This window comes from Chaetodon trifascialis, chromosome 2 (assembly GCF_039877785.1).
Source record: "Chaetodon trifascialis isolate fChaTrf1 chromosome 2, fChaTrf1.hap1, whole genome shotgun sequence".
In the NCBI taxonomy this organism is placed as follows: domain Eukaryota; kingdom Metazoa; phylum Chordata; class Actinopteri; order Chaetodontiformes; family Chaetodontidae; genus Chaetodon; species Chaetodon trifascialis.
The window spans coordinates 30448763-30462501 of record NC_092057.1 but is presented as its reverse complement, the minus strand read 5'-3'; the positions used below and the strand labels follow the sequence as shown (position 1 = coordinate 30462501).

The 13739-nt window shown below is 40.4% G+C and overlaps 1 protein-coding gene across 2 annotated transcripts in view; it reads left to right on the top strand.

The window, feature by feature from the left end:
- LOC139342209 (phosphatidylinositol-3-phosphate phosphatase MTMR7-like) overlaps positions 1-13687 on the top strand; it is a 42660-nt gene extending 28973 nt beyond the window's left edge. Inside the window, exons 12-15 of one of the 2 annotated variants that reach the window (XM_070979195.1) lie at positions 7967-8101; positions 8354-8480; positions 11305-11712; positions 11776-13681. In XM_070979195.1, coding sequence (XP_070835296.1) covers positions 7967-8101; positions 8354-8480; positions 11305-11679 — 637 coding nt within the window. In that variant the 3' untranslated portion in view covers positions 11680-11712; positions 11776-13681. Of the gene's footprint in view, positions 1-7966; positions 8102-8353; positions 8530-11304 lie in introns of both variants that reach the window. The other variant, XM_070979204.1, reaches the window with a different exon arrangement.
- Positions 13688-13739: the final 52 nt, after the last annotated feature.

Here is a 13739-nt window from a genome sequence, read left to right as displayed (position 1 = left end):
TGTTTGCTTGTAAAAGAATCTGAGTACCAAATTGCCCCTGATGGTTGTGTCATTGGTGCGTGAGAGTGAATGAGTCAATGTGTCACATGTTGTAAAGGACTTTGATTGTTCGGTAGACTAGAAAATCACTATATATAAATGTAGTCCATTAACCATGCAATGAATGTAGTGACACTACAATATAAGAGTGAAATTATTGAATGTTTATCTGAAAAGGAATTGGCTGCACATAGAGACCAATGTTACTTTTCCAGCTCCAAAGACAACTAATTTTGACTAAAATTAGGTTACAGTTCATTGTCTACCTTGGGCTTTACCAGTGTTTCGCTCACAAATGATTGATCCAGAAAGTTTCACTCTGTGAATAGCTTTAAACTTTCCAGAAGTTGTGCGCAGGCTCACCTTAGACAGAAGGGTTATGTTATTTGACATGCGGTAAAGTTCAAGATGCAATGTCAAAGCCAGGACCGTGTGAGGCTGATAGCTGCTTTGGCTCCTCCAGTAAACACAGCTGCTTCATCAGATCTGCCCTCAGGAGTAGTGTGGAGACATGAACTGTTCTGGTAAGTTGTTTTGTAGTTTTTTTAACTTCTAAATCAGCAGTCAGCATGATGCTTGAATTGAAAAATAACGTCTGATGTGTGTTTATTCTTATTAGACAGTGTTACTAACCCGCAAAGCCACCAGCTGATGAGGAACAGTGTTTCCCCTAGAATTTTTTTCAGGCCCGGTGGCACCCACCGAAAAAACCCTAAATAGACAAGACGCATGGGATGGTGTATTGGCGCAGTTGGATTAAGTCAGGTGGCACAGCAAGCAGTCTGCAATTCTGCAGTTATTATATTTGCATTCAAAATTTTGTTCACCCAGACTGTACTGAAGATCACAAGGAGAGGGTGACTCAATAAGGTGCATTTATTGCATACAAATGGAACATGCTTGATTACACATTGGTATTTCAACCACACAGTGTGCATTGTTCTGTGCTGCACTTAATTATTCTCGGTTTAGAGAAGAACTTCACCAAGGCATTGTGGTAGGGGAATTTCCTACACATAATTGAGATTCTATCAGTTATAAATAATTTAAACATTTAACAAACATTAAACATAGAAGTTTTTTATTCATTTTATTATAACAGAGTTACATTCATTTGACAATGCCTGGGGAAAAATGACCCCTTAGTGGTTCTAGTGGAAAACTAGCCTATTGTCTGTGTTATTTTCATCATTATTGCTTCCCACAAAAAAGAAGCTCAATCAATGGTTATTAAGCCATTCGGAATCCCAGCCAGATGTTCTGTGTTTAGCTGTATTTTTTTTGACTGGGTTACCAGTCAGACTGTTTTCTGAAAACAACGGTTATTTGTCGGCGTGTAAACTGGTTTAAACAGCGTTTTAGGTTCCGAAACGTCACAACATGCGACTGAATACTTAACGCCATGTGAGTAACCTATGTTTACACTCGCGCCCATAGGTTTGGCATATATTATGATGCGCTCGACGGCGTGTTTATCCGGGTTCCTGTAAACGACAACATTTTTGAAAACGGAAGGGCAAAAATATCCGTTTTCCAAAATACCATGCTACGTGTAAATGTAGGGTAAGTTGTCTGTCGCCTGCAATATTTTTTTTTCTTCAGCGGCGCCATAGTTGGCTAGCTACAAACCTTAAATATCCCATAAAATATGCTCTCAGCAGCGGTACTTGCAACGAAGCAGGTTGACTCGCGTTGCACTGCACAGAGGCGCTCCTAAATGTAAATGATTATTGATGTATGAATGAATGGATAGGTGGCTTATTTTTGTCATATTGATTTTTTTTTTTTTTTTTTTTTTGGCCTGGTGGGGGGTCTCCTTGGCCTGGCGGCCTGCCAGACCTATACAATGGTAGGGGAAACACTGAGGGATAATGCTAATGTTAGTTAGCTAGTGCTGTTAGCCTCCTACCTTGTATCTTGGTACCCTGCCGTTAGTGTTTGACACAGCATGATGTTAATTGTTAAGTTAGGTTATCTAATGAAGGTTCCTGGTGTCTAGATACATAGCTTGGTGACTTTCGGTTTGTTCATCTAAAACATTTGTAATTTTTATTCTCTGGTGGTCTTTAATTATAACCAGCAGAAGACTGTTGTTGCGTGAAGAGATTATTGACACTACCACTGGATGAGATCCAAGTTATTGAATCCTTTTCTCAATAAGAATTATTCAAAAGCCTTTTTTTTTCCTAATCTAAGCATTGTAGTGTAACCAACATGATGACACTGATGTGTTAAGTGATTTTAGTGACACTGCTCAGTATAAAAGTGTAGTATAGAAGTAGTGTAGTATAAAAGTTATTGAATATTTCTCAAAGAAAAATTACCGCAAATAATGCAGAAGCTGTTTTACATAATTTTTTGTTAGCTGCCCATGTTCTATATCTATATATCCCATATGTAGCACAGTGGCACAAGTGGTAACACTGTCGCCTCGTCCCCGGTTCGAATCCCGCTGTGGGCGCTGGTGTCGTGTCCTCCACCATGTCTTCAGTGCCTGCTGCTCAAGGAAAAAGGGGGCCTTTCTGTGTGGAGTTTGCATGTTCTCCCCGTGTTCACCTGGGGTTTCCTCCTTAAATAACCCCCACTAAAAAGAAGATCACCGCCTGACCAACGGTGATGAAAAAAGGATGGGTCCCCAGGCGCGGGCACCGGCATTGGCTGGCAGCTGGCAGCCCACCGCTCCTGGTCTGCCGCAGACTGCTTGCTCTTAAAAAGGACAGCTGAATATTTGGAGTTTCAAAGTTTTTTATGCAACTTTGAAAGCCTCCTCAGGAGCAGTTAGAGGTGTCAGGAAACAGCTAATAAATAAGATGTGGCAGCTGATGGCTCAGCAGCACCTGATGATGTCTCAGCATCATGTAAGTTCCTTTAGGTTGTCTTTAAATAGTGTTTCATCCAGAAGATACAAACAATATCTTTAATACCGGGCATGCTGATGAAAATTGTATTCTGATGTTTGTAGTTTAGCTGAATTTGGTTGTTTTTTTATGTCTTAACATTTTCTTTTCAACATATTGTTTCTGTCCTGGCACAGGTCCAGGGAGGCCTTGGATGCAGTTGGCCTGTGACTTGCACAGTCTTTACAGTTTAACACAGGACTTTAGTGTGAAGCCCAGCATGGATGCTGTGGGTCTCAGTTCGCAGTTGACATTGTTACAAATTCAGTTCGTACTCATAAGACTCAATTGTTTTATTGTTTATTTATATTTAGGAGTCCAGGGTATAATTGGCCGTTTTTGACTACTTTTGATTTTACCCTTATATTTCACCTTAAAAACTGTTAACCTTGCATTGCTTGGTATCATTTTTTTCAGCACAAACTCACATGTGTGGATTTACAGTTATTTTTCCATTTTGACAAACTATATCAACACAGTGGACTTAAAACCACACAGAAAAACATAAAATCCGAGTAGAAAAAAGTTGTATTTTTTACTGTGAAAACCACAAATATGTTTAATGAACCATTTTTAGAACTTAGAATGCAAATATAAATTGTAAAATTCAAAATCTATGTACAATCTTAGCACACAACAAAGTAATTTACCACTATTTACATTAAAATGCAGGCAATGCCTAGGCGTTTTTTGTACAAATATTTACAAAACAATGTAATGGCACACAAATCATCTATGCCACTCAAAAAAACAGTTTCTGTCTACCACAAGACAGAGGGGCACATCACAGCTCTGACACTTCCATGGAGTGTCGCTCCTCCTGCTATCCACCTGCTGGCATTGCAGGCACCTCTGTCTGCCTTTGGTGGCTTTTTGGCCAGCATCTGTGGCTGTGAGGATGGGCACAGGAATATGTTCAGCCCTCCTGTTCTGGGAAACTCCACTCTTGTCTGTGCCACACAGCTGACACACCAGCTCCACCATGAAGTCCTTGTGTGTCATGTGCTGCACCTGCCTTGCATTGCACAACTCGCGGTGCAAAATGAAGGCATTAGTTGTTGCAGTGTCCAGGAAGTGCAGCAACATGGTCCTGTACCAGCGAGCACTTTTTCTGTGGGTGGAGTAGTATTGAATGAGCTGGTCTGACAGATCAACCCCACCCATATTTTTGTTGTAGGCAATGATTGGTGTGGGACAGGGAATTTCTCTCACAGCCCAGCGTCCATCTCTGTCCTTTATTCTTCTCTGCACTGTCTCACCTGAAAATGCAGGATGGGTGGTGGAGCAGACAGACACCTCCCGTGTGTCCATCCACTTCACAAACATGAGTGGGCCCTCTCTGATCCACCTCACCGATCCTCTTCCACATCTTTTGGTGAGAGCGTTTTCCCTTCCTCTAGGGCATCCTTTTCTGGCCTCCCTGTAGGTGCAACATGCTCCAAACTTCATGCTGGCCAGGGGCATGAACAGTTTGGGACTTGTGTAAAAATTGTCGTTGTAAATATGGTACCCAGTGCCGAGACAGGATGGCTGAATCAGGTCCATGACAACATCTTAAGACAGCCCATGTTCGCTTGCAGTTGCAGTCTTGCCAGTGTATAAGCTGAACCTGATGGTGTAGCCACTGCTTGACTCTGCCAAGGCAAAAAGTGAACATGATGAAAAGATGAAAAGGATTAATTGATCAAGCCGTTCTTCTTCATGCCACCTGTTCTAGAGAGGATTTTGCTGCCTCAACTCTGTAACAGCCTCAGTTGGTCAGCTGTGCTATTTTAGTGCGAGGCGACTGTGGGAACGAGAGGCAAACTGTAAAGATTTCAGATTTTTCACTAAAATAATGGACTGGTTGGTGGATCTGATGCATGCCAAATTAAACACAGGCTCATAACATTGTTATTTCACCATGTATCAGGGATCAGGGATAAAATGGGGTGTGCCCCCTGAACACATCAATACTGATTTTGGATTTTGAGGTGGCGCATACCTATCAATATTAGTGGAAACTGAGTGTTACTGAATGCTGTACACAGATAAGTGGCAAGTCAGATCTCATGGCAACTTATGATCAAGAAAGAAAGATCAAGATGTCTGAGTTAAAGTCCTCTACTCGTGCTCTTGATCACACCCCCCTACTTTTGTCTTCACTGTTCACAGGCACTGTTCCTACAGCTGCAACAAAACAGCTCTAATTAAACCACTGCTTAAAAGAAGACGATTCAGATCATTCTGTCTTCTTTAACTACAGACCACAACCCTGCCTTTTCTGAGTAAGATTTTAGAAAACCATGTTTTTAAACAAATGATTTCCTCTGTGACTACAATGTGTTGGAAAATTTCCAGTCTGGTTTTAGGGCTCAATACAGTACAGACACAGCTCTAGTTAACTGATGAGAAAAAGCTGTCTGTGCTTGTCCTGTTACATCTTAGTGCTGCATTTAATACTGTAGATCAGAATATTCTGTTGGACAAACTTGAGCACTGGACCGGTATCTCTCTGACACAGTTCTTAAATGGTTAAATATGTTACCACAATATCATTAGAAACATAAATTTCCAGAATTAAACAGATGATACCCAGCTATGTATGTCTAAGCTCAAATGATTGCAGTTTTATCAATGGCTTAATTCCATTCATCTCTGACATCAGCTTGTGAATGACTCAGACCTTACAGCTAAATCAGGACAAAACTGAGCTCCTTGTTATTGGAGCAAAATCTGAGAGGGAGAAACTGTCTGAACACCTAGATCCAGTTACACTAAACACCAAAGAACAGGTCAAGAACCTTCATGTTATCATGGACTCTGACCTAAATTTTGAACATCACATTGAAATGTGACGAAAGCGTCCTGTAATCAGTTAAGGAATAGTGCCGGAGTCAGACCATCTGTAGCAGCACGTGTTCTGACAAAAACCAGACAGAGAGCCCACATTACTCTAATCTTAGAATCTTTACATTGGTTACCTGTCTGTCAGAGAATTGATTTTAAAATTCATTAATTGTTTTTTAAACCACTGAATGGCTTTGCCCTGTTCTATTGGTCTGACATGGTTCAGTCATATTTGTCTGCTAGGTTGCTAGATGACCACTCCTCCAAACACTATGAGGTTACCTGTGGGGTACAACAAGGATCAGTTGTAGGACTGTTACTGTCAGATTTGTACATACAATACAATACAATACAATACAATACAATACAATACAATACAATACAATACAATACAATACAATTATGAAGTCCATCAGTCGGTTTTTCTCACAGACTGTAAAACTAATTAAACCTATCTCTTCCCACACTTTTAGCTCAGTTGACACCAAACTTGCTACACTGCATCTTCAGACTGTCCTCCACAAATGAGCTCACCAGATTTTTTTGAATAATCCAAAATTTAACTATCAGTACATCAGAATGTTTTGCTCTAAACCCTACTGTAAACAGGTACTGCAAATTCTCATTAAATACATCTTCATTATTCATGAAATTCAGTATACATGACAAACTAGATTAGAACCTCATGATTTTAAACATACTTTTAATTTAAGAAGTTTTAAATAATAATGGTCCAGTTCTGCTGAAGGGCCCGCCATGTATAGTCCTCCTCTTCCTCTTTCTCTTTTTTTCCCTTTGGCCTCTTCTTCCTCATTATCCCCTTCTTCTTTACTGCTCAAAATGCCCTTTTCATTTTCAGGTTCAGCTTAGTGCTTGGGGCCTCAGAAGCCCAAAGTTTTGCTTTGGGGTATTGTCCAAATGTTCCTGCTACCCTCTAGTAGTTGCAAAATGGTTAGTGGAGCGTTAAGCTAGAGGCTGGGCTGGTCTTGCTAGCAGTTACTATGTTACTCATTCTTCATTTAGTTCTTTGTTTTTCTTTGTGAATTTTGAGTCTCTGGTCACTTGAACCATTTACCCATAAATTAAAGTACATACTATCACTATGTCTGATGCAGTTCTTATGTTCTCCAAGCCTTTGTTTGTTTGTTTCACATGACCACGTTATTTAATGGACCACATTTTTGTCAAGGTAGCTCAACTTGATCCCAGTGTTCCACTGGTGGCAAAGGTTGCAAGTTAAAGACCCAGTTTATGCAGAATAAACCTCTTATAACAACTCAGGCATTGTGCTGTGTGAATTAGAGACATATGAGTTAAAAATGTAAAGTGAATAAATTTTGTTTGAGACAGTTCTGCTGATGATATCTCCCGTTTGTCTTCCTCCTCTTCCTTTTTTTCCATTTTCCTCCTCACAAAATATGTAGACTGGAACTCAAACCAAGCCAAGAAGCAAGTGTAGTAGGAGTGATTTTTGACTCGTTTAAGGTGTCACAAAAATTGTAGCATTTGAAGAACATCTCCAAACTGAGGCCATTTCTCTTTCTGAGTAATGTAGAGAGACTGATGCAGGCTAAATTACTGTAACATGGTCTCCCAAGGAATACAATATAGCTGCAATTAATTTGATTACTCTGGTGCACAAGTGCTGACTGAGACCAAAAAGGGAGCACACATTATGCTTATTTTAATGTCTTCACACTATTTTCATGTTTTAAATTTTTGGTTTATTTTATGGTGTGCATTAGGCTCTAAATCCATTTTAACATAACTTTTTTGTCAGTTAGTTGTCAAGCACTTTGAATTGCATTTTATTTGTTTGAGAAGTGCTATAAGTTTGACTGATTGATGTTTATGTTATCGTGGTCACACTGAAAAGAATATAATGTGAAAACAGAAAGCACCTAAAAATGTAGATGATTTTAGTTTGGCTGACAAGGCCACAGTGCTGAAAGCAATATAAGCAGTAATATGTATGTATGTATGTATGTATGTATGTATGTATGTGTGTATATGTATATATATATATATATATATATATATATATATATATATATATATATATATATATATATATATATATATATATATATATATATATATATATATATACACACACGCACGCACACACACTCTCAGTGCAGCTTCATAGTTAAGTTGTTGTCTGCATTGTTGGTTGGTGTGTGTCTGTTGTTTGACTACAGGCTTCAAGAGCGGAGTCATTCTGTTTGGCCTCAGCTGTGGAAGGACAGAACTGAGTACACTAATCCTTTGTACAAGGCAGAGCTGAGCCAGAGTCAGGGTGTCCTGAGACCAAACACCACCCCCTACTGCTTCAAGTGAGTCACTGCAGGAAATGCAGTCACATGACTAATTTGCCACAGAAAGTTAACGTATTCTGAAGTGTATGATAAATATGTAGCGGTACAGATGGCTATAATGTTTCCTAAAATTAAAATTTGTGTTAAGTCATGTCATTTGACCATTGAAAAGGCAAAATGTATTTATTTATTCCCTTTCTAAATTCTAAAACATTAAATGGCCTAAAAAGTCGTGGATTTATTTTCCTTGTTAAATTTGCTGGTCTCCAGAATGTGGAAGGGTCTTTATAACCACATGGAGAAATCGACGCCTTCTCACCAGAGCCCTGCCGACTTCCTGTCTGCCGTGAGGGAGGAGTCTCAGCAGCTGGAGGAGGAGCTGACCAATCATCAGGAGGTACCGCCAGGAGGAACCGCCCACCACCACCACCCGGGCTCCAGACAAGGCATACCACACACAAAGACACCCCCAGTTACGACACCACCATAACCCCAATTCAATGAATCTCTTCATTTTAGAGATTCATATCTCTAAAATGAATCTGAATCTCTCTGTGAGGTTTAAATGAGAGATTAAATACAGTTGTCAACAGTCCAACGGAAACTTAGTTTTTTCATTTTTGCCCAAATAAAGCTCTGTTGTCTCTGGTCCCACTTGTACCCTCATCCAAACAAAAATGTAAACTGAAAAATACACACTATACATGAAAAAATAGCAGTAGGTTAGAACAGTTTATTTTCCTCATGCTGCAGTTTCTTCCAGAAGCTCAGAAGATGGCGCTGCACAAGTGGCAGCCTTTTACAGCTGTTACCATTGAGCTTTCTTTAACTTGGCTTGTTTTAATAGCACTGTCATACATGCAGTGCACCAATGTTTATATCAGGGATCAGCTGATAGTTCACTGTAATACGGCAGTGCTATATGGGGCGAGACCCGATGTTCCCCATGAGCTGAGGAGGAAATGGCGAGGCTGTGCTGGAGCTGAGCACTGCTGTACGAGTGGAACACAATCACAAATCGATTGATCACAAAAGAATGTGCGTCCCCCCCAATAAGGTGGATAAGTTAGTAGCGCTGACTTGGCAACAGAGGGAATACTGGGAGTGTGGAATTATGCTGTTCACGGACACATGGCTATACACGTTAAATCCAGATACACTGGTTACTGGATTTATTTCATGCCAATGCTAAGGAGGCATATAATGCATCACCTCTCCTTCCCTGGAAAGATCTGATCACAGGTGCGCCTCCTGCCTGCATACACATCTCTTGTACTCCAGTAGCCACAGTGAAAAGACGAGGTTGATGAAGTTTTGTAGAACTATTTTGAAACAAATGTGTGGAATGTACTTCATGGGGAACACGTTGACAGTGTACACAGTGTATAATGGACGACATCTGTGTGGAGAATGCCGTACCCATCAGGACTGTCTGGTGTTTTTCCAACAACAAACCTTGGATCATGTCTGACAGAAAGGATCTCCTCAAGGAACAAAAGAAGAAGTTGAAGAATGTGAGGGAGCTGAGGAGGATACTACAGGAGGAAGATGGAAGAGCAGTTGGAACAACATCAGTGGAGTCTGGGGGGGCCTTTAAACCGTCTCTGGCCACAAGGAAGCCTGTGGGGGCCAAAAGTTAACGTATGGGAAAGGGACCTCTTCTATCTTTTAGTCATTTTAATCTGCCTGACTTTAAGGAGGTAAATGGTATTATATTAGAATAAAAATATCACCTCCAGGTCCTGATGGAATTTGCTCAAATTATTCCACTGTTGTAAACAGGTGATTCAGAATCCTTTGACTTGAAAAAGAATCTTGCAGGCATGTCCTCCAACATCAGTTCTGCCTGCGGTTTGGGTGTGATCTTTGACTCCCATCTTTGCTTTGACATACAAATCACCAAGCTAGCACAATTGAGCTTTCTTCAAGTCAGGAACAATGCAAATGTAAAAGAATAGAGATATATATATATAAAGCAGACCTTGGAAAAGTCATCCATGCTTTCATCTCATCATATCTGGATTATTGTAATTCCCTGTGTTCAGGGCTCAGCCTGAAGACCACCTCCCGTCTGCCACTCATTTATGCAGCCAGCTTTTAACACATTCTAAGAGACAAGACCATATCACACCCATCCTTGCAACACTACATTGGCTCGGTACACTGAGGTACAGAACTGATTGTGAAATTTACTGATTACTTTTGAAGGCCAACATGGCCTCCCTCTGTCCGACATCATAGATTTACTTGGTCCCAATGAGCACAGCCACTCCCTGCTGTGCAGGACCTTCCCAATCGTTCCCACAGCCTGTCTTGTTGCAAAATGAAATGGGGCATTTTTCTGTCAGTGCTTGCAGCTATAGAAGTCTCTCCCCTAAAGTCATTTCTTTGTTTTTAAAAGTTCAATACAAATAAAGTCTGTTCTGATTCTGAAGTCCCTTTCTAAATATCAGCAGGAGTTGTGACATCACAACTAGTTGGAAGCTACTATCCAATATACAATTTAGACCAGTCTAATGTGGAAACTTGATGTGTGTATTGTTTGTTATTTCTATTTAAGAAGAAGAAGAAATCCCTTTATGTGTCACAGCACACTGAGAGTTACAGGGAACTGCACAGGCCATGCAAATGAAACTCTTTCTCCGCTTTCAACCCATCCTGGAATGTCCTTCCTCCGCGGCAGACCAGGAGCGGTGGGCTGCCAGCTGCCAGCCATTTGATTTTTTTTTGCCATTTTGATTTTAAAACAGAAATGAAAAAGAAACAGATGATGCTGTTTTTTGTTTGTTTGTCATTCTTTTTGAAACGGAAAAGCCAAAGAACAAATGATACACTGATTAAACTTGAAGCCTGAAATGCACATACACTGAGGATGGAGAAGAGTCAGACATCTCAAGTCCAGCAGTTAAATCAACAATATTTTCCATATTTTTAAACTCTGGCTTTATCTTTGAGGGAGGAGGTGATGTAATTCCAAGAATTTTTAAGAATTGTTCATATTTGTGGCTCCTCATTAGAAGCTTGTTGTTGTTCATTTGATTTTACACATCAGATAAATGTCAGTTAATCCTGGTGACAATATCCCTAATCACGGGTGTCAGCGAACCACACTTCCCACCTCCTAACCGACTAACAGAGAGGAGTTTAACATTTCTGATAAATGAATGGAAGACCTCTGAGCCAATTAAAGAAAGTGTATTTTCTGTCCTCTCTCTCTGCAGAGGTTAGCAGCCCTGACAGGGAAGCCAATCACGTGGGAGAAGATCAAGGTTCAGAGAAGCAGGACTAGCCACATGCGGCAGAGACACTGCGGGCCGGACCCGCCCACCATTTACACAGACACAATCACCAGCCCTGCAGGGGTCAATGGACACACAGACTCTTCTGTACCAGCCAATCAAAAAGCTCTGACCAAGGACCCCACTCTCACCCTTCCTCTTGGGCCATACACCCATCTCAAGAATCACGACCCTGATGACGTCCACACCTGCAGTGACCTGGAGTCGGGCGTGGCTGACCTCAGCAGCCGCTCGTCCAGTGGCGGAGACGACAGAAAGGACATGGGCTCGGATGAGGCTGCTTTTACTTCTGCCTGACAGGAAAAGGCAACCCTGCCACCTGGCTGGAAGGTGAAAAAGGACATCACCTCTCTTACCACAGGTCCTGAAAATATTTATTGAAAACAGCTGGAGGGGAGGCAGACTGAAATCAGTTAAAGATGACTACTGACTGAGTGAAAAGTGGTTGGATTTTGTGTCTTGTTTTTTAATAGATTAAAAGGGAGTCACAGTGAATTAGGGAGAAACTTCACTGGCTGTTTAAAAGTTCACATTTTAGACGAAGGCACTGAAAGCCACCATTTTAGTATTTTATTTGGACTTGTTTTTTTATTCCATGTTTTGTTGCAGATGTTGCAGTTTTTTATACGTAGATGTTGGTTTTAGGTGCACTGAATTACTGTCATTTGCACTTAGTTACATTACAAGGTGCATGAAACCAGCCAGATCATGTTTGACTGGCTATGAGGGGGATTTCGATTTTCAGAGAGTACAACAAACACAGTTATTAGACAAACCTGAACTTGAGCCCATTATCATGTTAAATAATCTGCAACATAGTGGAAGATTTGCTGAATGATTTATTTACACCCAGTCTCTCCCCTTCTGTGTAAAATAATTTGCATTATCATCCTAGTAGTAATAGTTTTTCCTCCAAGGTATTTGTTTGTAGGGCCAGCAGACATTTGAACTTAAGACACACTGGAAGCAGCAGAGAGGGGTGCTCTTAAACCGGCCTGCTGTCGGGAACGTCATATCTCCTTGAGATGTAGCATACAAGTTGGACAGTCTGAGGAGCCTCTAGTAAAGCACTCCAACACAGTAATATAACTCTAACTTGTCCAAAACCAAATCACTCCATTAAACACAAACCTGCCACTATGCTCTCGTTTTTAGATTTTGAGAGTTTGAACAAAACATATGAATTCAGATCAGATTCCAAAAAGCAGTCTCTTTTTAAAAATAGTTTGCTCTCCCAGCTAAGAGAATATGTCATAGATGCACTCTCAACTGATTTCTTGACCCAGTTTGAGTGATTGGCCATTAGGTTAGATGAGATGACCAGGAATAGGTCATTTGTTTTTCTGCGTTCAACATGTTATTTCAAAGCCATTTTCTGTTGTTACATTTCAGTATACTGTATAGGACATAATGTCCGCACTGATGTAATATTTATCCTCAAATCAACTGAATCCTCCAGATGAGAAAGCGTATACCACAAAATCCAGTGAAGTTTGTCATATACCTGATGTTTCCAAAGTCAGTATAAAGGCTGTGTTTGATCACTAGCTTTAAGAACTTGTGGCTTATTTTCTTTCAGGTGACCTGTAACTTTTTACACACTCATTTATTTGAATTACCAACAGCCAGAACAAACCTTTTAATTTGATTTATGATCTCCATGCTGTCCAGGGGGATCTCTGTGTGGAAGTTCATTCCACATTTTAACAAGCATATACGGTCTTTATTATCCAAGAGTGACCCATTGGAGCACAGTGTTCTGTTAGTGTATTTAAAGCTGGTATGAAACCCTTCTGCTCCATGTACTGCTACTTTAATGTGGGTGAACAGACTGTGAAGAAAACTGAGCACTGTATACCAAACACATGCTGACTGAGGAGTGCATCTTAAAGCTACTGGCAGTTGTGCTGAGGAGTGAGAACCACCTGTGAGACTGAAGAACAAAGGTGACCAAATATTTTAGCACAAATTATGATGTAGCCCAATTTTTAACCACAGATTTTAAGAACATTGTCATACGACCAAGTCAAGAAAAGAGATCATTTTTTCCCCTTCTGTCCATTGTTGGTATATTTTAAAAAGTTTCCCAGTTTAAAGCTGTGGAACAGTTTGGGACAGTTTAAGACGATAAATGTCACCATGCTGCTTGCTGTGTGTGACAGCACTGACTGAATCTAATGATCTCCTCTCCCTCTTAACTTGTATATTTCACTGTAGTCTGTGATGTGTTATGTATGTTTGTGTGTTCTGTGCCCATTGATGTGAATGATCAATAAATGCACTGTCAAAGGGAAAGAACTGCTATATACTGGTTCTGACATGTTCTTTGACATTCAGATCAACAAAAAACAGAATTA